Source organism: Pteropus medius, unplaced genomic scaffold (genome assembly GCF_902729225.1).
Source record: "Pteropus medius unplaced genomic scaffold, Ma_sr-lr_union100, whole genome shotgun sequence".
Lineage (NCBI taxonomy): Eukaryota > Metazoa > Chordata > Mammalia > Chiroptera > Pteropodidae > Pteropus > Pteropus medius.
In genome coordinates, this window is record NW_024349798.1 from 10096946 (window position 1) to 10123972 (window position 27027).

At 45.7% G+C, this 27027-nt stretch overlaps 1 protein-coding gene across 1 annotated transcript in view; it reads right to left on the reverse strand.

Annotated features, from left to right (window-relative positions):
* Positions 1 to 2129: 2129 nt before the first annotated feature.
* GRIN2A (glutamate ionotropic receptor NMDA type subunit 2A) overlaps positions 2130 to 27027 on the reverse strand; it is a 345539-nt gene continuing 320641 nt past the window's right edge. The window contains exons 13-14 of the mRNA XM_039885317.1: positions 12069 to 12307; positions 2130 to 5405 (exon numbers count right to left, since the gene is read on the reverse strand). Of these exons, the coding sequence (XP_039741251.1) occupies positions 3630 to 5405; positions 12069 to 12307 (2015 nt within the window). The 3' untranslated portion in view covers positions 2130 to 3629. The remainder of the gene's footprint in view (positions 5406 to 12068; positions 12308 to 27027) is intronic.

A 27027-nucleotide genomic window follows, 5' to 3' on the forward strand; every position in this document is an offset into this window, starting at 1 on the left:
GTGTAGTTTTCTTTTTTTTCTCCCCTGAAAATAAGCGTGAATTGATTTGACTGATTTTACTGCCATGGGTGAAGTTTCCTGCTTTCATCATAAAAGCGAAGTACGAAAACTTCTCATCCTGGGAAGCAGGGAAGAGAAGACCAAGCATGGTCTGTGAGACACCCAGTCATGGCGCTGGCTAAAAGCCTGCAGCGGGGTTTGCAAAGGACGGAGGAGCGATGAGAGGGGAGATGATGATCCCCGCACTGTTCGCGGAAGCCTCACGGGCAGGAAAACAGACCCATGGGGGAGATGCCTTCTCAGAGCACTGAAATCAAAGTAGCCTAAGTGTGCGAGAATGCTGACAACTATTTTCCAGAAGCCCACAGGTTTCCCAGAGTGCCATTCATGCTCTAGAAGGCTCGCTCTCACCCAGGACACTATGTGAAGTTGGTTGCACGTGTGTACCCAGTGGGCAGGAACACGTGCATCGGCGTTCAGGCGGATTGGTGGGGTCCTTTTCAAGTGGACAAAACCATGGAGAGTCAATGAAACATCATCAGGATGTCGGCTCTGACTGAGTCAGGTAAAATCGCTCAGCGGGAAACGGGGGACGAATTTGGGGCCAGAGATTCTGGCTCTTTGGCATCAACGAAACTAAGGTCTCAGAGCTGGGGTACGTCAGAGGAACCTTTTGGGATAGATCCACAGTTCAGGGCTCCCTATTTAAGTCTTGTTACCATCAATGCTGTGGGCATCATTTCCTGGTGGCGTTCTATTCCGGAAATTCCTTTCCCAAAGAACTGACCTGACATGGATAACCTCTGCATAGTCCCTCATCATCACCTTCCTCTTGGAAACTGAATATCGGATCCCTGGTCGATTTTCTTATGTTTGGGATCATCCCAGTTAGCAGTCAATCAGTGGAGGAGGAAAATTATTTATTATATAGCATCCAATTCTGATTATTTAGTTAAAAAAACTTTGGGTATTAAAGAAAGTATATATTTTTTTCAGTATGTTACTGTTGGCTCTTCCAAAAGCCACGTTTTTAGTTTCTTTTTACAGAGAAGCACGGGGTTAATGGAGGAAATAATGCTATTGTGAGAAGGCTTTTTGATCTGGGGACTCATTCCACCTGCAATTTGTACTCTCCCTGGAGACCTCTGTCACATTTGGCCGCCCTGTGGGTTTCAAGGACAATGGAGGAAGACAAAGCCTCTTTGGATTGATGACGAACCACTGCTCTGCATTTTAGGGAGACTTTTCAAATTCATGTCATGTTCAGACACGCCAATCTTGAGAGAAAATGGAAGTGATTCTGGCTGAGGGGATACAGGTCTGGAACACAATGGAAGGGCACAGGCAGAAAGTTCTAAAAGGTGAGAACTGTCACAGGTATACTTAAGATTAGAAACTGGGGTGACTATTCGAGGTCCTTCAATCTAGGCTTCTCCACTGTTGGGTGTTGGGGCAGCAAAGGTGCAACATCTAAGGCACATTCGTCACCAGCGCCTAGTCCGCCCTTTCTGCCTTTCAGCCTCAAAGGTGATGAGAAGACTTTCTCACCCACCACCCCCCTCCGCCTCTCTACCACTGACTGAAATTCACCGCAACCACCTTTCTTCATTATGGGAACACTAAGTCTGGTGCACTTCCCCAAAGATGGCACCAGTCAATGGACCCCCGAACTCCAAGAAAATTATTCCTGGCACCTGCCCACGCACAGGAAAACACTACCTACAAAATAGAACACAGCACGAAGCAAAGAAACAGGGTAATTTTTCAACCTGCCACTCTGTCCCCTTCTCCAAGAACTCAAAGCAAAACGCAGGAGGAAACGAGGGAACGGGAGGGCTAGTTTACATCCGCTTAGGGTTTCTGCAGTATGTCACAACAGATTGAGGTACTCTGCGAAGATTGATGGCTACTTCTCCCAAATATCTCAGGGATATTAAGGTATTTAAAAGACACTAATTATTAGATTAGAACTATATGAAATGTTTAAATAATATTGTTTGTGTTTTTTATAATATTTAATCTTTAAACTAGAAAATTCAGGTCTGATAAACTGTCATAACATTACAACTCTCTCTCTCTCTCTCTCTCTCTCTCTCTCTTTCTTTCTCTCTCTCTCTCTCTCTCTCTTTGGCACTTTGCGTAGACCAGGCACTGTGCTAAGAGCTTCCCAGACATAAAGATTCTCCCCTATTTCCCAAATTTTGTTAAATTAGTATCATTTCATGTCATATTTGCACAGATTTGAATAAGAATGGGTAATAGAGGTGACGAATGTCTCAGAAATGACAAATGCTTTGAGGAATTTTCCATACATCTCTGCTGATGCTAGTGAAACAGCCTCCAACAGAGTGGATATTTCAGAAGAGAGAATCACTTGTCCCACTAAAGTTTATCCACAACCTGAAGGATGCTCAGGATAGATGCATGAGTGTCTCTCATGTTTTAAAGGCTTTTGAGTTTAGGAGGTCATGGGGGAAAATGAGTATCCAACTAAATTTCATGACCTTAGGAAAGATAAACTGAAAACCATGCTAGCCTTCTGCAGACAGATGGCATCGCACTTCCTACAGATCACAGTACACATATGGCTGTCGTGCATGCCACCACATTAACAACCCCGGGAACAGCAGTGCGGTTAATTAGATGCCACCGTGGCTGCTTGGGGACCGAACGAGTCATGGTTACTCTGGAAAGAAGGGATTACAGATACTATACAACCCTGAGTCATCACCAGAAGTGGGGGGACGCAAACTTACGTACGCAGGAGTCTTCAGGATAAACTACAATGCCGCTGTGTCATAGACAGAAGACCCACACTTAGATATCGAAGACATAAACGTGTTAGTGTACGCAGCTCTGAACGAGACCATCGAAGCCGAGGTGGGGGGAGTGTCTTTGAAACACACACACACGGACATCCAACGTGGTTCTTGGAGCTCTCTGCCCGAGGGCCCTTCTGGCTTCTACTCCAGATGTGTCTTGAAAATGAACGCTAATGAAGGCAGCACAGTTACCACGAAACACACTGCTGTGCTACTCTTTGGGGGAGCCTGGAGTTCTGGGGTTGGGCCTGGGCCATGATAGAAGGCATAACAATAAAGCTGAACCGGTCACGAAACTAAACTTCCTAATCTCTTGCACATGTCAATCTTGCTACGGTGCAGATGCATTCTTAACTGTTTTATTTGGTCTGTGTCGGATTTACGTGCATACCATATTGCTTATTCTGTATTAGAGAAACCGTTAGGCGTTTCCGATGAGGAAATTATGTGGCGGATTAGTCTCAATGGGATTTGGAATACAAGAGATCATAACATCGCCAGTGGCATCCGAGGCACCATTACCACCAACATACCTAGTGGGCGTGTCGGGGAGACCTGCCCCTTTGTGTGTTTATTTTTGGTTAAGGACTCACCTATCTGGTCTCTGCCGTGCTCAGCACACACCTCACAAGATTCCTCGAGTGGAAGACTATGGCATGGAGCCATGTGCAAAAGAACCAACAAAAAAAAAATACCTTCCTAAATCCTCTTCCTCTTTGCAGGGCACTATCGGACATCCAACATTTTCCCTCCAGAACGCTGGCCATTACGTATGTTTCCCTATAGATAAAACATTAATGGAAAGTTTTAAACATCGGATTCGATACTAGGCATTTTCTTGTACACGCGTCTATTGCTGCAGGAATTCAAAACCCTGGGGGCAGAGTACATATGATTCTTATTTGCAGCATAAGGCATAACATGCTCAGAAATATACACATCGCTGTGGCCTCTACTGTCCCTGGAACAGTACGAAGCCGTTGACCTCAAGGACGATCGAAGGTAGCTGTCACTCGCTGTCTGGGATGGCAGTGAGTGTTTATAAGGGTCCGAGGGGCACCTCCCAATGACTAAGCGCTGGTCGTCCGCACAGGGGTGGAGGAAAGGGTTGTCGGAGGCGTGGTCTGGCAAGAGAGACTTGCTCCGCCTAGTGTCCTCCAGACCCCGGGGGAAGAGGGAGCTTTTGTTCCCCAGCAGTTTGCTGGAGGGGACGCTAACCAGGCTCCCGTACAAATTTCCCTCCAGAAGCCGCTCCCTATCCTTGAGGCTTATGCTCCGAGAGGGCCTGCTAAGGTCCAGCTCCCTAGGTTTGTCGAGAATGTTATCATAGGAATGCTGACGGCTGATTCGGAGCTTGTTCTTTTGGAACTGGAGGGTGTTGTTCTGTGCCCAGTCCTGCTGGTAGACCTCCTCCTGGGTGGCTGGATTACCTGTCTCCTGAAGCATCTGGTCTTCGTCGATGTCGTAGAGGTTCCCCATCCGTAGGCAGGCGTCGCACTTGAAGGGGGACCGCACGGTGAAATGGCCTGCGTAGGTGGGCAGGTTGGACAGGCAGCTCCTGCAGTGCGTGGAGTTCTGCCGGTACCGGTCGCTGCCCTCGCTCAGCGGGGAGCTCTTGTCCTTCAAGGTGAAGTGCTTGGAGTAGAGTTTATACTGGTTGTTGTTGGGAAGCCCGTCCTCCTTGTGCGGGGGGTTCCTGTTCATGGGCAGCGTGGGGTCCCCCTGGCGGAAGCTCTCGCCACGGTCCTGGTAGGCGTCTGGGAAGTCCACGTTCTCCGGAAGGGTGTTTCCAGAACTGGGGTCAGGTGGCCGGCTCCTTCTGCGCTGGTGTAGTGTCCCCTGGGGGCTGGCTTTGCTCTTCAGGTAGGAGCGCTCGACCTCGCCGCAGTCCTTGGGGTACTTGGAGGCCACCGACCTTTTGAAATTGTCCTTGGTCTTGTGGTTCTTGTTGTTGTTGGGTTCCCTGTGGCACGCGGCCCGATTCGAAGTTTCCGAAATGTCCGAGTGGGCCACCTCTTCTGGAAGGTACCTGGGACTCTTCAGGGAGTGGGTCCTGTTCTCCGCTGTACCTTCGTCCCTCTGGGAGACGGGGTTCTGGGTCACCGAATCTTGGCGTAGCGAGTCCATGGACTTCTTCCAAAGCTGCCGAGGCCGGGAGCTCCCTTTGGCCTCCGTGCTCACGGCCACCTCCACCGTGTTGGGGTTGGACTCGTTGAGGGTCAGAGGGTGCTGACCCTGGAACACATAGTTGTTGAGGTTGTCCTTGTGCCTGTTGGCCACGAACGTCTGGAGCTCGTTCATGTTGTCCCCAAAAATGCTGTCTTTCCCCTGAAAGGACCTGTTGTCTGAATATATCAGGTTCCCCTTATCCGAAACCATGTCCATGATGAGGGAACCTCTTTGGATGAGGTCGGCAGCTCTTTTGGGGGAATCCATTCTTGAGGAGTTCATGTTGGACAGGCCGGAGATGTTCTTGGCTGACCGAAGGAGCTTCAACATGTTGCTCTGCGACCCGGTCAGATTGAAGTCTGGTGACTTCTTCTTTTCCTCGATGTGTACCCCGTGAATGCAGCTGTAAATACCCTGTGAGAAGGGATACAACACACCGTCAGCGGCAGCAAGGAAGGGAAACCACTTCACACCTGAACTCTACCTGCAAAGGTGCGACGTGGCCTTCTTGTAGGAGCCTGGGAGAAACAGGGAAATCCCACCTGAGGCCTGATAATGTTTCGTAAGTGGACGAGGCCAGTGGCAAAGCATCGGGCTTATCTTGTCTCTCTGGCTCAAGATGACCTGACACTTTTTTAGCAAACAGTCCAACAAGGAGTTTGAGAAACGGTATCCACAAGAGCTTATACACCCACCAGGGTCTCAGCGTCTCCACACTGGCATGTAAGGACATTTAAGTGACCCTCCCAATACCCAGATCGCCAACTCATGCTTTTATTAAAGTTTCCCAGAATCACCTTTGGAATCTGGATAATAGAGAATCAGCTATTAACCAACAAAGCTGGCATAAAAGGACCATCTATTATTAATTCTTTTGGGGGATTATCCCTACCCACACACTGAAGCCATCAATCGAATCACTAGACCCAAGCTGGTCAGAGAATCCTTTCCGATTTCTCTAAGGGTAGGCATGAAATCTGTGCATGATCAATCAGATGTTTTTGGAGGGGTAGCTACAGATGCTAGGATAGAAGGAGAAGTTGCAGGGGACTAGCCTTGCCACCATGTGGGGACATTATCCTCATGAATCCACCATAGAAAAGCAGGGTCCAGGGGATAGAGAGACATGATATGGATTGAAGCCCTGCGGCCACCCTCTTGAACTTTTCGCTTAGCCCACTCAGTATATTCTTTGTGCATTTGTTTGTAAGTGAGTTTGCTCAACACAGAGTTGGGTTTTAGTTAGTAGGGTCGGTGGAGTCCTGATGACACAGTGTTGCTGCGTTTAAATCCATCTAGGGACTGAGTGACTCGGGGACTCCTGGGTAGCTCAAACATAAGCACCCCATCTATACGTCTCTTGTTTATCACCACACTTTCTTCCATTCTTAAAAACAGCCATTTATTTTTACTTAAAAGTAACTCAAGGGAAGAGCTCTTGATTCAGGAGACGATAGTAGGCAAAAGGGCATCAGCGACATTGTGATTTGTGGTCCCCGCTTCCCTACGCCTGCCCCCAGATTTCGGCAGCCGCACCTAAAGGGAACGATTAGATCAAGCCTACAAGATTTGACCTGGTCCTCCCAAGACTGACGGGGAGCCAGCCCAAGAAGGGTTTGTAAAAGCAAATGTGGCAGCTGCTGCTGGCTTTGGCATAAACTCGTGGAAAGCATGTGTGATTAACTGTGGACTTTGCTAACAGTGGCCCCATCAGTTCCTCACGGTGGGGAGGAGCTTAGCCCGCAGAGATGCTCACGGAACTGTGACAGCCTCGACCTCGCTGCATTTTTCTTGTGGTTTTCTAGACAGTCGCCACTCCAGCCTTCCAGGAGAGGTCAACAGAAAAGCCTACAGTTGTGTGTCTGAGCGTCTCTTTCTCTGACTCTCTCAACCCCAAGCTGCGTGGCTAAGGCTCCCCAAGGTCACGGCCCTGGCATTGTACCCTTCGTGGTCAGACAAACGCACCACGTACTTCACATAGCACGCCGCCTCTGAACCGTCCGTGTTAACCTAGTAACAGAATCAACTCCTACCCTGCCCTAGGGGGACTGTGATGCTGTGGGTGAAATCAGGGTGTCAATCAGCCAAGAGCTGTGCCTTTTCTTCCTGTTGTTAGTATGATGAAAGCAGTAGTTTGAATTGTTTTTCCTACATTTGCTTTTTTATTTCAGCGAGCTCCCCTCCTCCCCCTAGAGGTTCTGAGAGCTCCCCTCCACCCCTTCACCCTCAGAGCAAGGTGCTCCCGCCTGCCGCCAGGAGCTGGCCGTCTCTGGTGGCAGAAGTGGTCAGGGAGCAGAGTTACGTTTCGGGAGACGGGAGGATGGCTGCCGACTGCTTTCTCTCATCCCTGGTGCCCCCTGGGACTCACGTGACACAGCTAAGGCAGTTTCCAGGTGCTGATCTACCTGGTGAAGCCACGGAAAGGCGTCAACGTGACAGACTCAGCCTGAATACCCCAGGTTTTGATGACGGACAGCATCCTCCGCGTCAACCCATCTTCTAGATGGGCTGCTGGGGGCAGGGTGCATATTACAGAGCAACGGGAAGAGTCAGAGGCCTGAAACCCACTGGATATGAGTCCCAGCCCCATCCCTTTTGGCTCTGTGATAAGCCACTACATCTTTCTGAGCCTCCACTTCCACACCTGTAGAATGGGGATCATACACACTCCTAAGGTGGGCAACAGGGTAAAACAAAGCAGGCAAAGCACCTGACACAGTAGGGGCTCAGGAAGGGAGAGCCGGACGAGCTGCTCCAGCATCCCTGACAGGTACTTCTACGCTGTCACCTTGCCCTCTCTCCGTTCACACGAGCGTGAGCACATGCCACCCACGGTGTCAAAGGTGCGAGAAAACAGACCCTGCCATTACTGTGGAAGGTTTGCTCTGGGGAGCCTCTGCAGCTTCCTGGTTAGAGGAGCAACCCGAGCTCCGCCTCGGGAGCCGAGCCCGGGGCTGGGGTGGCCGCAGAGTCCCCACAGAGCTCTCTCTCTCTCCCTCTCTCCTCCTGCCCGTTAGTCATAGGTTCGCGCTACATTCTACAGGCTGTGAAATCAGGGGCTCTCTCAACCTCGCAGTGAGCGCAGATAAAATCGCAATGGTGGGTCATTGGCTGTGCCGGACAATTTGCTCTGCTCCCGCCAAGGGCCCCGACGTCTCAGGACTGGGGCTTGGCTCCGCTGTCCTCCTCGGTGCCGTGGTGCCTGCGCCTGGTCCCTGAAGGGTCTGCACCCTCCCCTCCCCCCTCCGCCCAGTTCATATGTTGAGATCTTAACGTGCGATGTGATCAAAGTAGGAAGCGGGGACTTTAGGAGGTGAACAGGTCTTGGGAGTGGAGCCATCATGAACGGGGTCAGTGTCCTTCTAGGGGACCCCAGGGAGCTCCTTCACCCCTCCCGCTATGTGAGGACACGGTGAGCAAGCAGCCGTCTGTGCATGAGGAAGAGGGCCCTCACCCGACCAGGCTGGCACCCCGATCCGGACCCCCAGCCTCCAGAACTGTGAGCAGTACATTTCTGTTCCTTATAAGCCACTCAGTCCGAACAGACAGAGACAGCGTCTGACTTCTACTCACGGGTCCTAGTTACGGGTGAGTCAGAAGCCTCTGTCACTGCTGCCAGCTCCCCTCATCTGAGCTCACTGGGAAGGAGCCACGGTTCCCTTTGCCCGGTCCTTGTCTTTGCCACATCTCCCATTCCTCCTGCCTCAGCAGACAGCCAAGGCGGTTCTTTTTGCTAACAGTGAATATGTTTTTCTACATGAGAGGGAAAGCAAACCAAAGCTGGGGGCATCCTGCAGACAAGTGGGCCCAGTCTGGTAAGCAGTGCGAGACGAAGGCCCCAGCTGTGGGACGAGCTCAGTTCCTGCGTCACATAACGACTCCCCTGGGCTCTGGCCTCTCCCTCGGCAGTGCCAGGGGAGCACGTGTCTCAAGTTTGTATTTGGGCCCAGTTATCCAGGAGCTTCCTGAGGGACGCTGAGCCCACACGGAAGGAGACTGTGTGTGTTGGCTACGTGGCAAGAACTTTACGTCTTGTGTCTGGATGGGCAATGAGCTAGAAGTGGTAACGGAGAGACCTGGCTTATGTGCAGAAAACCCTGCCTGGGGTACAGGTGAATTTCAGAGCATCCTGGACCAAAAGCAACGCCCCTTAGAGAAGAGTCTAAACTCTGAAGCTGGTGAAAGGGACCCAGCCCTGCACACAACATGAGTTTCCTCCTTTGTGCTTTTTCTGACATGTGATGCAGTGAGAAGAGCTCTGTGTTTCGAGGGAATGTAAAGTGGATGCCGAAGGGCTCCATTCTACCTCCAGAGGGTGGGTGTGATCACAGCAGCCTCGCCAGGTGTTGTGAGGATCGGAGATGATGGAGGAAACACGGCTGGCCCAGGCTCTTGTTTACACGCCGGGCACAATTCGTCGTGTCGCTGCGATCCTGCATTTGCAGGAGAGTGGGTGCTTTGCTTGGGAATTCCCCACTTCAGGTTCTGTTACAGAGAGCGATCGTGTGTGTGCGATGCAGACACTTCCGTTTCGCTGTGTGTTCTCTGTGCCGTGTGAGCGTAAGCACACGTGTAAGGTGCCATATGCGTGAACATGCAGTGAGACAAGCTTTAGAGGTATGCGGTGGCCCTTGGTCAGAATGGAAGAACATTTTTTTTTTTTTTTAGCAATCCAGAAGCCCCGCTATGTAGAGCATCAGCGGCTGAACCCATTCTGAGTTCCTCTAATAAATACGAGAGGTATTTATTAGGGGAATTCAGAGTGAGAAAGGTACATTAAGCGTGAGATCTTCCTATTCACGAATATCAGGCTGTACTTATGTTTAAAGACAAATCTTATGTGGGGAGAAGGAGGCTCAGTGCTCGAGCAGACTCCCTATAGCCTTCGAGGAGTGACAGTGGCTGGGTCCCAGAAGTATGTACAGCATCACATACTGATGCTGTATAAGAGAGGGTCACAGAAGTCCCCTCAGTGCTCCTATGGGATGAGGGGTCCTTTCTCCCCTAGGGAGGTGCAGCTGAAGTTCGAACTCCAGCCTGTCGAGCCACCACATGACAGTGCCTGCTCCTGTGTGCCCAGTCCCCACTCCATTTCTTAAGATCTTGGAACGGGAGTGAGGGATTTGGTTCACTTCTTATAATAATGATCCTGTCAACTTGGCTTCTTTAACGGCATCCCAGGTAGAGGAAACGCTCTTTGAAACCCAAGCAGGATTTATAAGTAAATGCGACAGTGTGCGTGTCCTCGCGATAATCCCAGAATCGTTTGGATATGGAAAGCCTTTAGTAATTGGCAGAGAGAATTAGCTTAAAGTTGGCATGATATCTAGTTGTATGCATGCATGTTGTTATTTTTAAGCAATCTGTGTGTTTAGATGCCATTGAACTGATTAGAAAATATGTTCTCGCACAGAACCTGAGTTTGGAGAGCCACTGAAAGGAAAAAAATAAACCCTCCTCACTGGGCTAACGGGTCCCTGCTGAATCTCCCGAGTTCTTAAAATCATCAAATGCTAAGAATATGCAAATTACTCTTAAAATAATAAACATTAGCTTATAAAATTAGATGTTTTTAACTAATTTTTTTCTAACCGCGTTTCAAATCCTAATTCATTAAATTCTTTCAGAGTGAAAAAATTCCAAGATAAGTAAATGGATAAATAGATGGCCGGATGGATGACCAGATAGATGACTGATTGATTATTAATTAGATGGATAGATAATGTCATACTGTGTTGGAAGATGAGTAAACGCTTGCATGTGCTTTTCCTATGATGCAAGTAAATGACCGGATTGTACTGACTAATGGAAACATATTACATGAGTTGCATGTGTACATGTTACATACTATGATCGTATCAAGTCTCTTGTGTTGCTTGTATTTGATGTTAGTTGCTGTGTAAGAGTGTGGGCTCTACTTGGTGTCACACCATCTAGATTCAAATCTTGGCTCCACCAAGACTGTGAGTCCTTGGGTAATTCTAAGAACTCTGAGCTTCCCTATTTATAATCTAGAGCTAATAACAGTACCTACCTCACATTGTTGTTTTGTAGGTTAAATGAGATGGAGAGTAGGAAGTTCTCACTTGGTACCTGGCACATATATATGCTCCACAAATATAACTAGTTTCCATGATTGTTATCATTACTGATGAATTATATCACTTGTGCCTTTTTAAGGCAACTCACACTCATGCCATCTTGTGCAGCAGGAAAGGTGCTTTAGTTGTATCGTGTGCAAGCTCACTATAGAGTGTTGGTTTGAACGTGTGTGTTTTGTTTTCTGTTTGATGTGTATGCATTTTCTCATGGTTCTTCATGTCTGTGTTTCGTTTCAGGCTCTGTCGTGATGCACATGCTCCCTTGGTTTTGTTGGATGTGTGTACCCATAGTAGGGTATTGTGTGTAGATTACGTTTTGTCACGCACATGCTGCTGGAACACACGCCTATGCTGCAACATCCTGCGTAAACATTTTAGCAGCATATCTGGGTGCTAATGATGGAGGCCAGAGACTGCTTTGTTTGGCTCACGTGATGTTGTGGTTTTTTTGTTGTTGTTGTTTGTTTTTAATGGAATCAGTTACTAATATTTAAAAATCAAAAGGTTTCACATAAAATCAGAATACTACTTTCTCTTTTACGAAGGAGGAGACCTGATAACATTGGCCCTGAATTTTCATAAGACAATACCGAGCAGGCGTTGAGGATGACTGCCCTGTGGGCGTGGTGAGCATTACACAATCTGTCACCGTTCCCTCCTTTCTCCATCGCTCCCTCACTGGGACACCCGGATTCGGTGGCCATTCTGCATCTCATCTGTGCTGTTTTTCTCATGCCCGGCCCGCTTCCCCCATTTGCCTTTTTTTTCTGGCTTCCACAGTCATCTGGTCTGGCGACCCTTGGCTTACGAACACCCACAACCTGGATGCCCTTCCGACACGCCCAGGAAGGGTTGGTGGGTGAGGAGAGGATGTGTGGACCCTTGGACCAGGAGTTGGGACTCCCTGGCTCCCTGGAAGCCCCGTGCCTTCCTGGACCTGCAGCTGCAAAAGGAAGCAGCCGCTGGGGGTACTGACCCTGCTGATGGAGAAGAGCAGCCCGGGTCGATCGGAGCACACGCCCGTGAAACAGAAGCGCAGCTTCCAGTAGAAGAGGTGCTCCCAAACGAAGGTGATGAGGCTCAGGGCCATGGCGGCCGCCAGCATGTAGAAGACACCCGCCATGTTGTCGATGTCCAGCTGACTGCTCATCACCTCATTCTTCTCGTTGTGGCAGATGCCAGTGAGCCACAGGGTCTCCAGCTCCTCCATCTCACCTGGACGGAAGACAAGACCCACAGGTGGTGAGGAGCAGGGCATGCACTCGAGGCAGACACCTCTGGCTCTGGGACAGACGTGCGTGTGGCTTATGGCTGTGTCATCTTAAGTCATTGAGCTCTCCTGCTCTGCATCCACTCGCCTGTTGAGTGAAGACAATAATGCTAACAATATATATTTAATATTGTTGTAGAAAGATGAAATAAGATGATATATAGAGAGTTTGGCGCAGTCTTTCTATTGTTTTGTTTGGTTTGGTTGGTTTTATGGTCATGGTCATTATGTTTGGCCCATCCTGCTTTTCTCTATCCCTACCCTCAACACGCACCCAAGCCTGGAACAGGACACGGGATAAACCGGCAGCAAGCAATGGTGGGAAGACCTGCAGTCCAGTCATGACTTCATCACTTACTATTAGCTGTGTGACCTCTGAGCCACAGTTACCCCATCTGTGAAATGGGTATAATAATACCACATACTTCCTAGCACTGTGGCCTGGATTACATGAGCTCATGTTTGCCAGATTCCCGAGTGTAGTGCTTGGCTCACAGGAAATTCTCGTATACTGTAAAAACAATGCCCAGTGCAGTGCCTGCCACGCAGCTGTCCTCAAATATATTAGTTTCTCCTTTCCTCTTCCTTGAGAACATCCAAGATTACTGCAAAAAGTCACCCACAAGCCGTGAATTTAGGCGCAAAGCATTAATTGGATAGAGACATCCCAACCAGCTTAGAATGGTCCCTTGCAAAATGAATACCTCCCCCACTTCAGTGGGCAGTTAATGAGGCAGGTGGGGTTTTCAGTGGAAAAAAAGAGGTAGTAGGCATGCTTAGCGTTATTTTGTCTCTCTTCTGTGTGCATTTTATCCAGTTGCCACTTAGGAGCAAATTCTCTGATCTAAATGTCTAGCAATTATACTAACTGCCTAGCAATTCACTAAACTCTGGCACTTAGACTATAATTCAACTTTTAAAAACTATCCTTCGAGGACAGTGAAAATCAAGGAAGATACATACAATGTTAAATGGAAGGTAGGACTATATTGTATACATACATAATCTTTAAGATATAATAAGAGACATGCAAAAAAAATAAAGGAAATACTCCATGTTTATTCGATCACTTCTAAAGAAGTTAATAATTGCTTTCCTATTGCTCTCTTTTTCAAGTTTTGTGAAATCAGCGTGTATTGCTTTTGGTTCATTCTCTCTCTTGGCTGATTTGGTGGAACATAGAAATCCAAGTCCACAATTATTATTCCTTGACCTTTTGAAGGTGTTATGAGTTTTCTTCTGATCTAGACTGTAGGTGTTATTAGCAGTCAGCTAATTGTCATGACTTGCTATGTAATTTCTATTTTCTCTCTAACTGCTTTCGAGAATTTTATTTTGCCTTTGGTGTGGAATCTAGATGTGGATTTGTTTTATTTGCTCTGCTTTGGACTCTGTAATTCTTCAGTCTGATGATTCATAACTTTAATTCCGGAAAAAATCACCCATCACTGCTCTGCATTATCAACTCTCCCATCCTATCTTTCTCTTCTTTTAATTAATAGACTTTATTTTTTAGAGTAGTTTTAAACATACTGAAAAACTGAGCAGAAAGTACAGACTGTTCCCATTTACTTCCTCTTCTCATCCTCTTCAGTTTCCCCTATGGACATCAGTTTATGAACCAATCTTGATACATTATTATTAACTGAAATCTATCATTTATATTAGGGTTTACTCCTGGTATTGTACAGTTCTGTGGGCTTTGTCAAAAGCTTGATGTCACGTATCCACCATTATAGTATCATACAGGATAGTTTCACTGCCCTAAAACTCCCCTGTGCTCTAACTAGTCATCTCTCCCCATGCCCCATCCCCAACCCTGGCAACCACTGATCTTTTAACTGTTTCTAGTTGTGTCTTTTCCAAAATGTCATATAGTTGGAACCCCATACTATGTGACCTTTTCAGACAGGCTTCTTTCACTTAATCATATGCACTTAAAAGTTCTTCTACGTCTTTCTGCGACTTGATAGCTTATTTCTTTTTATCACTGAATAATATTCCATTGCATGGATGTATAGTTCATTTACCCATTCACCTATTAAAGGACAAATTGGTTGCTCCCAAGTTTTGGCAGTTACGAATAAAGCTGTTATAAATATTCACAAGCAGGTTTTTGTGGCGATATAAGTTTTCAACTCTTTGGGGTAAATACCTAGAAGCATATTGCTGGATTGTATGGTAAGACGATGCTTGGCTTTGTAGGAAACCACCAAACCATCTTCCAAAGTGGCCGTACCATTTACATCCCTACCGGCAGTGATTGAGAGTTTCTGTTGTCCAGTCCTCGCCAGCATCGATCAGTGTTTTATATTTTGGCCATTCTGATAAGGTGGGTTTTCATCAGCAAGTCTCTAATGACACATAATAATCTCACTTTTTCTTCTGAAAATTTTGTTCAAAATATTCTGGACTTTCTCATTCCATCCTCTAGGTTATTAACTTTGTTTCAATATTTTCTATTCCTTTATCTGTCCTGCAGTTAGATGATTCCCACAGATCTATTTTCTAGGTCATTTATTCTTTAGTAACATTCAGCTTTATGTTTCAATTTTCACCTATTTTAAGTGACTTTCAACTGGCTCTTTTAAAGTTCTGCCTGTTCTTTTTATCGTAATGTCTTATGCTTTTGTTATGATTTTTAAAACTTTTATCCATTTAATGATTTCAAATCTACAGTTGTTCAGATAATTCTCTACCCTGCACTCCCCCACCCCCTTAGTTCTTGGGGTTCTCAATCTTTTGTCTGTTGTATGTGCAGCTCTCATGGTGAATTACTTCCTTGTGATATGTGCAACTTTTGATTACGAGCTGATCTTCAGTAGACTTGTTCTCCCCCCCTAAATCCCATGGGACTCCCAAGCACACTGGGCTACAGAAATGTCCCTACAGCATGGTTCTGGGTTTTCCTCCACCATGGTCCCAGGAACTTTCAAGGTACCAACTTTCATAAGAAAAAAATCTTTACTATTATTACTACACTATTTAAGTAGTATATGTTTAGACCTCCATAGTCATCTGAGTTTTAATTTCTCACTCACAGCTTCAAACAGATGGCAAGCCTTCTTGTACTTTCTTTGCTTTGATGGACAGTTTTTTTCTAATCTCCTTTTCACAGATGCATTGACTCATTGAAAGTCTCGGATTTATGCAGTGGTACAATTATCTACTCTCTGCATGATTCAGGGCTCCCATGTGGATGCTAAAGCCCCAGTCTCCATCCCTATTGCTTATGTCCCCTTAGGCTGCCACAGCTCGGCTGAAAAGTACCACGAGGATATCCCATCTCCCTCTGTTTCTGGCACCTAAGGATTTCCCTTTTTTTTTTTTGACTGTGTGTTGTACATGTATACAAGCATGTTACAATGCAGGACACACACACACACACATGCGTGTGCACACACACACATACACACACACCTTGACTGTGTGTTGTACATGTGTGTGTGTGTGTGCACGCGCCTGTGTGTTCGTGTGTGTCCTGCATTGTAACATGCTTGTATACGGCACAAGAGGTCTCATCTCAGTTTGGTTTTCCACTGTACAGCAACCATATCTATCTGTCTAACTTTTGTAATCAGGATTTAAATAGCATCCATGTTTATGGAAGGAAAAAACAGGAAATAGTCCCCTTTATAAGTTCTTCACCCACAAGGAAGGCTGCTGGTTCATCAGCGGTGCGGGCAAAGTGATGAGAAGAGATAGCTCAATTTCAAGTCCTTTCCTTCCAACAGCCTTCGATGTCACTCCTTCAAAAACACAGCGTGCTGTTGACGTGCCCCCTGTTTTTGGGGTTTGTGAGGACACCAAAAAATGGGTCTTTTCACCACCATGTTTGGTCAAATCACCTGCACATCTTCCTTTGGGCGTTTGTATGGTTGCAACGGGGTCACTTTGGGTGTAAGAAACACCATCTTGATTCCTTTCAGGATGTAAATGGAAAGAATTCTCCTTTGCCCTCTGCCCAAACAAACACCTTCTTTGAATATGGCAACTGGTAAACCAGACCTGCATCCCGAAAAGGAGAACAAAACGCACATTTCTCAATACCAATTACAGCGTGTCCCATTTTCCAGTTAATCATTTCCTGCCTCATGGCCTTCTACTGCCAGTGTACCGAACTGTAGTTCAAACACTCTCTTATTTCATTTTTAATTTACTCAAGTATATTGTCATCTTCTTGAGGGAGATCGGGGACCATGTTTTATGATTTTGATATTTCTCGTGGCCTACAGCACATATTAAGCACTGAATCTATATTTTCCGCTTCTTTCCTCCCACCCCCAGGCTGAAATTGGGCGGTACTGCAAAAACGTTCAGATCTGTCGGGTGAGTTTTTTGGTGCCGTATAAATGGAGGAAACACAGAGCAAAAGGGAGCTTGCAGTGGACTGAAGAGTAAGAGGCTACGAAGTAGGCGTGTCCGCAGCTAGAATAAAGCAGCAGATGTCAGTTTTCCAAGGAGCGGCCCTAGGATGTTTCTTCCACTGTCAGTTTCTCCATTACAAAGAGGCTGTGATCTTTGTTGATGGGATCTTATGAACCGAAGCTGCTAAACGGGACAGTTCAATGTCTTTCCTGCAGCAGACTCCTTCTTGCTGGGAAGATACAAGCTGAGAGCTCCCCTGGGAACAGGGGGAGACGGGGCAGCTTTGGGTGTGCAGACAGGTCCCTGTGATCTTTCTCCCTCCACCTGAAAGCACCAGTCCCTGTATGACGCCGAGAGCTCTCTCCCTCTCTATTTATACCTCTAATGACGGGAAGCTCATGTGTGCTCGAGAATGCCTTTGCATCCATGAAAGTTACACCTGTTCAAAAGTTCTTCCTATATCTGTCTAAAGGGAAAAAGGCATTGCCAGCCACAGGTACCTCGGCCAGCCTCTGAGTTCTGTCCCATCCCTAGGAAGGCTGTGAAGTCCAGAATACACAGCAGGGGCGTCACAGCGCTCTCTGTTCCCAATGTCGCCAGCTAAAAGGCAGAGTGGTGGGGCTTCAAGAGGCGGGAGCCAGAAAGATGTAAAATCTAAAAGGGAACAGGCAAGGACAATTGAGACTGCACTGCATGTGTGTCTGAGACTTGCTTCTATTAGCAGCTTGACGATGCTGCAAGAGGCTGCGTGAAATGGACAGAACTGGCCAAGAGCAAATCCTGTGCAGAAAAGATACAGACAGTGCGGGCCCACACGTGAATACATGTCTCATAGCCTCTCTCCATCCACTCACTCACAAGGTAGAAGCCATGGGTTTCTGATATGCATAAAGGAATGAATGAACATCCAAGAGGCACCATCTGGCAAATCACAAGGAAAAATGTTTCAGGTAGAAAATGCTAGAAAGAGCTACAAAAGGGAGTGCCCTTCCTGAGGGTGTGGGGAGCATGTCAAATCATCCTAGAAGGTCCAGACAGTTGCAGGAGGTAGTGTGAGAATCAGACAGCCCGCACTCCACGCCCACCTCCAACACTGACTACCCACTGGATCTGGTTCCCGATGCTCCTCTTACCTGTCTGCCCGCTCGTCCGCTCGTTTATCTCTTTTCCTATTCCTTTGTTTCACAAAGTTACGTAAATTCTATGCTGCTTCAGGCACTAGAATTTCCAAAAGTTAACCCATGTAGCCCTCGTATCAACTTAACGTGGCTGGTGCCGTCATCACACCCATTTTCCAGGTGAGGCACAGAGCGGTTAAGGGACTTGCTCGGTCTCTCTGAGCTCCAGCGCTAATATCTACCAAATGTAGGACACAGCATTTACCGCGTGGTTGTTTTGTTGGAATTCAATGAGGCTGCATGCACACGGCGCCTGGCACTCACTCGTGACACGACCAGTATTGCTGGAGATCACATTGTTTCCTGCCTAAAGCCAGGGAAGCTGCGGGGTGGTGAGGTGCGGTGGGGTGGAACACATGCCCTTTCTTGTGCCTCCCAACTCATGCGGTCTATGAGTCCAGGGATGCCTGTCCAGAGAGAAGGCTTAGCCGTCCAAGAAGAATCTGTTGCGTCCAAAGTAAAAGAAATCGGGTTCTTCATTCTGCCCTCAGACTCATTCTTCTCACCTCCCCGGGGGCTGCAGTCGCTTTTCAGATTAGATTTCTTCCTTCAGTGAGACTGTCTGAGTGCTAAGGGGATTGCTTTGGGTCAGGATTTTACAGCATGCAATGTGACTAGCCTTCAGACTTTCTGAGCGTTTCTCCTCCGAGGTCGGTTGTAAAAAAGTCCATTTTTGAACCTATACCCTTTAGGCTTTACCCAGGGCCTGAGAATTTGCTGAAATACATCTAAAGTCAGCCCAGGCATACACCCTTGCAGGCACTCATCTACATATTTTCTCCCTTGGTTTCTGGCCAAAGCACCTGACCTTAGGCGGTGATGGTTTGGAAACAAATAGTGTGTGGTTCTGAGAAGTGAGGTTTGATGTTCTGTTTCATCTGTAGTCAAGGTAACTAATGGCTTTTGGTTCTCTGAAGACTTCATCTGGTTTTGCCTTAGTCCCTCATGCATTCATTCATTCATTCATTCACTGAAAAAAGAACATTTCTAAAGCACTGAGCACGCGGTTGGCATCTCTATATTTTCATACAGAGACAGACAACATGTTGTCATCAGCCTCTAAGAGCTCAGAGTCCTGTAGGAGAGACATTCACCCGAACCAGTAATTATGGCAAAATGAGATGACTGAATTTGCATATGGCTGGAGGCAGGAAGAAACATGGAGTGTGTTGAGATCTGAGAATGGTTCAGGATTTTGGAGAAGGAAGAAGAGATCAAAGGAGGAGCCTGAAGGGCAGGAGCCCATTGCAAAGGACTCGGCTTTCATGCTAAGGAATTTGGGGTATTATGGGAACATTGAGGCCATTGGATGAGACCAGCTGTATGCTTGGTGGACCCAAGATTCTTTAGCTGCTGTCCTCACACGTAACGTGAGGCAGGCTGTTACAGATGTCATATTTGATGGTGAATTTGAGCCGTGGTGCTACGGTGTGGAGGAAGGTGACCAGGAAGTTCTATCCCAATAACACAACTGCTATCAGAGTCCTTTCCTGGTCTCGGAGGCGGGCAGAGCATGCAGACTAAACTCTCCTATTCGCAGGATCCACAATAAATGATTGGGAGAAACCATGTGTAAAAAATTGATGATGAGGATCTACTGTAAGTTGTCATCAACATTACCAGTGCCCATAACGATTACTCTGGATATACTAGCCACATGGTATCGTGCCGAATACTCGGCAATGGCTATATCCGGGGTTCAGCTCTCCATCTCCAGGAAGTCTTCTCTGACTGCACTGGGATGCTGGTCAGAGAACACAGTTTCTCCTTCCATGACATTGGGATATCTCATCAATAGAGACTCTCTGAGGCTAGAGTATAATCATCGATCACTTCTACAGCCTCCACATTGGGAAGCGAGTTTACTCAGGGTGGAGGTCTTGTCTTATTCTTCCTATATCCCCAGTCCTTGGTGCAGGGTGTGGCTCATAGAAGGTAAACCCCTAAAAGTGTGTTGACTAAACATGACGCAAGGCTTCTTTCCTTGATTAGCCTGTGATCTGCTGATCTGAGGATCAGCGAGAGCCCAAGAGAGGGAGGAATCTGTGAGGTCACAGAAAAGGGGTCAGGAATCATTTCTGGAACCCAGAAATCAAGGCTGACTCTGGGCGCAAGCAAGTTCTAAGCAAAGGTCCTAGCAACAGAGGCTGGTGGTTCCCCACTGGGAACCGACTTCCATCCATAGCCGGCAGACGTCACGATGACGTTCCTGCCGATCCCATAGGGTTTGCTGTGAACACCAAGAGGGGAACTGACCCCATTTCAACCTTGTTTCATGTCTTGCCAGGGACTGAGAACTCTGGGGTTCTCAGAGGCCTGAACAGAATTGGAAATGGCAAAGGAACAACTTTCTTTGTAGAAAATCTAGGGCACCGCCATCAGCAGGCTCGCGTTCTTGGTAACAGATTCGGCCACTGAGAGCTCTGAACTGTGGTCCCAGAGGGAGGACAGCTTGGGGTCTGCAGGGCTGAGGCTAGCTCTACTTCATGCTCAGTTGCCCTGGAAGGAAGCTGCTGGTCAGATCTGGGACATAGTCTGTGGCCTTGAAACAAAGTAAGGTCAGCCAAAACATCTGATCACTGACCTTGGAGCCTTAGCTTCATTAATTCTAAACTCTTGAGTCTAAGTCAGGTGACCTCGGATCTGGAAATAATAGCATTTGGTACCTGGGACCTCTGTATCCATGATCTTTCGGGGTCACTGAACGGTTTGCTGGAGAGGAAAGAATACCCTTGGTGTGGGGTAGGGGACAGGGGGAGAAAAACAGTACGGGAGTCTGGACACATATAGACTAAATTTGGAAGATAACGCTCCCTTATTTAAATGCCAGAATATTCCATTTCTGTATAATGCTGAGAAGTCACAAAACCAAAATAAAAATAGGGCTAGGCTTAAATGTATCCAGTTAGATGCAGAGACAGGCTGTCTGTGGTGTAAATGTTCCACCTTCTAACTGAGGTCTCTGCTCTTTGGATGGAGCTCAAGTACTGCAGAATGCATTGTGGGTTGTCGCCATCTGGCTGGGATTTCAAAGGCCACATGATCCACTGTGCAGTTTGGACTTGGGGAATCTTATGCACACAGGTCCTCAACCTGTGTCTCTTGAAGAACGAAAAAAGAAAAAGAAAAGAGAGAACTGGGCATCTCTATGAAACATCGAACAATGTACATGGTCACAGTTTTCCATTAGAGGGTGGAGTTGGTGAGAAATAATTCTCTGGACTAAGACTGCAGAAAAATTGCAAGAAGTCCAGGAAATCCTATGTATAACGGACACTTCTGGAGTCTGCTTAACCAACCTGCCTCATACACGGAGAGATGGTCAAGCTGCTACGACTTAAAAGGCATATGCATTTGTGAGCACGAATGAATTCATAGTAACTTTTTGACATTGCACACGTTCTTAACCCATAGTCCTCAAATTCCTGGGACTCACTGTGTAAGAGAGAGAGGACTTTTTAATATCAGAAAAGGATCCCCGAGTTTTAAAAGGCTATAGGTGTAAGAAAGGAAAAAAAAAAAAAAAAGGATAGCAGTAGCTCCGCATCCCATGCCAAGAAATATCTTCTTCCTTTCAGCAAAAGTAAAATGACGTCACCGCCTTTCAGGTCCTTTTTTTTTTATCGAAGTGCTGTCAACAAGCTTCCTGAGACTAAAATCCTTATGCAAAAGGAGCACATCCATTGTCTGTTTTATCTGCATTCCCCATCGCCTAGGAGAGTGCAAGGGGCTTAATGGGCACTCAAGACTCTGCTGTGCCATGGAGGAGAAAGAGAAAGAGAAAGCAGAAAGGAAAGAAAAGGGGAGAGGAAAGAGGGGGGAAGAGAAAAAAAGACAATAAGGAAGAAGAATGGAAAGGGGAAAATGGGGTGCTGGTTCTCCTCTGGCCTCCTCCCTCTTATCCCAACTCAGAAGTTCCAGATGGGGATGAGGCCGTGGCCAGGGATGCACGGGAGAGCACATGGGGACAGGGGAGTGGTTACATTCAGATTCCAACTCAGGAAAGTTCGTGGGCAGGCACTACAGTCCTCTAGCCCCATTCTACTAGTGATGCTACTGAGGTCAAGCTAGAGGAACCAAAGTCATGAAATACTAAAGCTGGAGAAGGAATCTGGTCCGGGCCCCTGTGATCCTACAACACCATCCGACCACACAGCCACCGAGGAACACACCTGGAGTCGTTATATGAGCCTGTTTTACCTCTCTCCCAGCAGGTAGAAACAGGGCACTCAGACATTAGAGGAACCACGTGCACTGCAGCTGGGAATGTAAACTGGAAGTACGTACTGAAGTGCAATATATGCACGCTCTATGACCCAGCGATTTCATCCCTAGATCTATCCCCAAACAATAAAATGCCTGCATGCACTCAAAATGTACAAGAATGTTCAAAGCAGACAAAAATGAGAAATAACAAAAAGTGTCCATCAATAGCAAATGTCCAACATTCATTATATGAATATGCTGCAAAATATAAATAAATTGCAGCATATTCATGTAACGGAATACCATGCAGTAATGAAAGTAATGAGTTATAATACAGATTAATGCCACAAAAGATACAAATGAATGTATGTTGTATAATTCCACCATTTACTTGAAGTTCAAGGGTAGGACAAAAATCTATCCATGATCGTGGAGGACAGAGCGGTGGTTACCTTTGGAGGGGGCAGGGTAACTGGCTGGAAGGGGCCGTGGGAGAGCTTTCTAGGGTGCTGGTCATTCTAGATCTGGATCTAGGTGGCAGTCATACAGCTGTATAAAACTAATTGGACATTGAGATTTGTGAAATATAACGAATGTATGTTATAGTTTACAAAAGGCAACAAAAACGAATTAGAGTGGATTAATAGAGGTGTAAGGTGTTCTTCTATTGTGGGGGTCAAAAGAAGAAATATTAAGAAATATTAAGGAAAGACAGAAACAGTCTTTCTAAAAAGAAAAAAAAAGAAACAGTCTTTTAGAAATATGAACTTTTTTTTTTTTAACAAAGGAAAAAGTCTTAAAGGACAAAGGGGCATGAACCATATTAAATCCCTCTATATTGTTGGAATTACTTTTTTCAAAATACATTTTGACTTTTATAATTTAAGCCAGAGGTCATCAATCTTTCTCTGTAAAGGGCTAATCAGTAAGTATTTTCAGCTTTATGAACCATATGGTCTCTGTCACAACTGCTCAGCCCTGGCCTGACAGCACAAAAGCAGCCATAGGCACACACAGTACAGACACAGATGTGTCTGTGCTCTGATAAAACATTATTTACAAAAATAGGCAAAGGGCCAATGTATGCCATAGTTAGCAGAGTCCTGATTTAAGCAGTCAAAAAAGGAAACAATGATTTAAAAAAAATTATGAATATGTGAACAAGAATAAATCCCAACTTAAGGAACTCCCATTGTTATCATCTATGATACTTATTAGGTGGGTAACAGAGATGTTCTCAAACCACTCAATTTGGTGAGGGTGGCGCCATTACGATCCCTAACTGAAAGAGGAGAAAACTGACCCTTAAAAAGGTTAAGTAACTTTCCCAAGGTCATGGAGCAAGTAAAGATCATTTCTAATACTTGAACCCAAAGCTTCTGTTCTTAGCTACACTCCATGCTGCTACATTTATGACTTTTTTTGTGTGAAAATATTATAACTAAAGTTTTAACAAATTACTAAGATATATAAAATGTTCATTAAAATTTATATGTAAAAGTAGTTAAATGGTCAAAAAAGACGAAAAGACAACCCACATCCCCCCCCACCCAAACTTCCACTCGTATTCAAAGAATTCAAATTAAGGCAACCCTGAGATAGCTCACTGCACCTTCTTAAATAGCAAAAAGAACCATGATACTCAACACTGCTAGATTATTTTAAACTTGGTACACTGATTCATTATTAGTAGTACTTTTAGATGGGAACAAAGTTTTGGAGCATTAATATGACATTACAAATAAAGACTCAGAGATATTTATAGCTATTAACCTTTCAAATTCTACATTTAAGAGTTTGTTACAAATAGACAATTCGAAAGAAAAAAATAGTCATGAAGATATTCTTTCCGTCATTATCTATACTAGCAAAAAAAAATAATAGTTAAGAAAATAATGAAATATGGTTTAATGATTATGACATTTTATGAAAAGATTAAGATAATTGTTGAGGACCAGATTATGTAACAACATGAAAAAATGTTTAAAATCTACTGGTAAGTGAAAGTAGTGAAATATAAAAGTGTACATAACCAATAATTATTTAAAGAAATGTGTCTGCAAGTAACAAGAACCAGAAGGTTCTCTCTCTCCCTCTCTCCACATATATATATATATATATATATATATATAAAACAATTATGTAAAGGTAGCGCATTTGGGTGTTTTTATATGTATGTTCTATTGCCTTTCAAATCAAAGCGTGTAAAAGGAGGAATGTGGGGCCACTGTTCATCCATCCTGTAAATCCTGCATGAGTTTCTGTGACATCAGCATTTGACTTACCAGCAAACCATTCATTATGTCTTATTTCAACTTCGATGGTTCTCTTGACATTTGACTTTTCCCTGGTATGAGCGATTCATTGCTTGTCAGGAGTGAGTTTGGCACTGCAACCTTGTTCTAATCCTGGTGACAGACTGGTAATAAACACTGCAGCTGTGGGACTCAAGGGGCCCACGAGGACATTCACTTCAAACTCACGCAGGCGAAAACCCTGGGGGTTTTAACTCAGAGGACAGTCAATGGCTCTCCGGGATATTTATGGATTTTATCTGTTTCTTAAGTAAGTACCGTTCTATTATTATTCCAAATATGTCTCCAGTTAAAATTAGGAGGGAGATAAACAAGCTTAATTTTCATGGTACCATCTGGTCACAGGCCAATGGAGAAGCAGTAAATCCCTTTATTGCTAAACTATGCTTAAGACTGACAGTTTCTTCCTTTGAAAAGATTTCATTTCCAAGTGAGTAGTTTGCTCTGGACTTCATTTCTAGGTCTTAGTTTCTAGGAGGTGACAGTTGCTGGGTCATCAAAATGATCATTAATCACCCCCTTTGGGTCTGTATCATCAAAGCTGCTATTTTGTATACAAATGAGGTTTCTGTGCATTTAAAGTCATCTTTAAATAGAGTCGAAACAATAATGAAATCACAGGAAAAAGTTAGACTCAGTTGACCCATTGCCAGTAATGGTCTCTAGCCACACTTTGCTGGTGGTTCCGAATGGGACCACATTCACATGTGTAAGGGATCAGCAGAGCCATCGAGAGTCCAAACCTGGTTCCAGATGAATTTAACCAATAAAAGCACTGGCTCGTCATCCGCCTAAATGTGGGCCTTTCAGTCTTGCCTGCTTTATGTTAACGCTGTTATTACATGAAAACGAAATCTTTGCAAGTAACAAACATTTTCATGTCTATTTTGTTCTTTCCTGAACGAGAAAGCTTAACATTAAAGCCTATTTGTCTGCTTCTGCCATTCCCAGCCCACCCCTGAATCTCCTCTGCTCCTTCCTGTGATCACCGGGCAGGTGGACGCTTACAAGTTCCACACCATTTATTCCTCAGGTTTTCACAGTCGCCAAGGGCTCTGAATATGGGAACTCAGTTAGCAGCCCTGAGAGGAGGAGGATGAACAAAACACAGGGCCAAGATCTAACTTCATGGACCTCCAAATGAGTGGTCTGTCGGCCACTGACATTTGTATCTAGTACTTGCCAATCAGAGAATAAATGCTTCTAAATGCTAAATATTGCTATTCTAAAGAGTGGTTCTGAAATCTTATTGTGTATTAAAATATCCCAGAGAGGATGTAAAAATGCCCCAGGGGGTTGAAAATTAGATATTTTCCACAGGCTTCCCAATTGAGTCTGATGGGCATAAAAATGTCAGGAGCATCTTTATAAGTAAGGTAACTGTCAAGGACAATAGAGCAGGAATCTTTAGTCATTTTTATATCCCACCACCTGGAGCTTCAAAGCTGCTTGGTTATTCTTTGTTGAATGACTGTTTACGTGGAGAATGAACGAATGAATGACCAAATGGGTGAATGAATTGGGGGGCTCTGTCAATGGCACCTCATCTTTGCCAACTTGACTTGTAAGTTCGTGATTTACAGATTAGCCTAGTTCAGCCCAAACTGTGTTTCGGCCTTGAAGTCTCAATGTGATTAAAACATGTTTAGCAAGGAACAATAACTTTCTGAAATGCTGGAGATTATGCAGCTCGGAGGAGCTCTGTGGGGAACAAGCAATTTAGGCGACGGAATGGGTCTTTGTGAACCTGGAAAGGCTGCTCTGCAAGCCCATATCGGGGCCAAACATCTGACTCCTCTTAATTACATTCTGTCCTTGTTTCATTCCTTCTCATCTCTTGCTTCTGGGTCCTGAGTTTTCCCCTAACTACCAGGGTCGAATGATCTCAAAAATTAGGCTGAGCTTGTTCCCGTGGTGCAGAGGCCCAGGGCATGGACGAGTCTCCTTTTTCGTAGAAAAATGGGAAAAAAGTGTAGGTCACTTTTCTCGCTCGCCCCCAACCTCGCTGAGTTATTTTGCCTGGCATCGTCTGCAAGGGGACTGACGTTATTCCTTCAGTGAAAGAAGAAGGCGCACTGGATTCTGATCGACCTGAATTTAAATCACAGCTTTGCCCTTTTTCAGATGAGAGAACCTGCCTTATGAGATGCCTATGAAGACTGTAGCAAGAAAAGGAGGAGCGATATCGCATAATGGTTAAAGGCCCTGGAGCCGGCTTGCCTGGGACTAGATCTCAGGTCTGCCACTTACTAGCTTGGACCCCTTACTTAACTTACTTGCGACTCAGTTTCCTCATCTGTGAACTGGGATTAATAATCATAACTCATGCCATTTAATCAACGTGAGGACAGAATGATTAAGACATATAAGGACTGAGATTCTTCTGTGACCCATAATTATTCCTCCATAAGCATTACCTATTATTATAAATGTCTATAAAAACAACAGTGATAATGGTTGCTGTTGAAACTTCCATTTAGAGACATGGAAAATCGTCTCTCCCTCTCGAAAGGGTTCTCAGATTCTTGCCACCTCCTCTCCCCCAAAGCCCCCATCCTTATTTTGGCATTTATCTCTTTAAATGGGCCAAGGATGCCG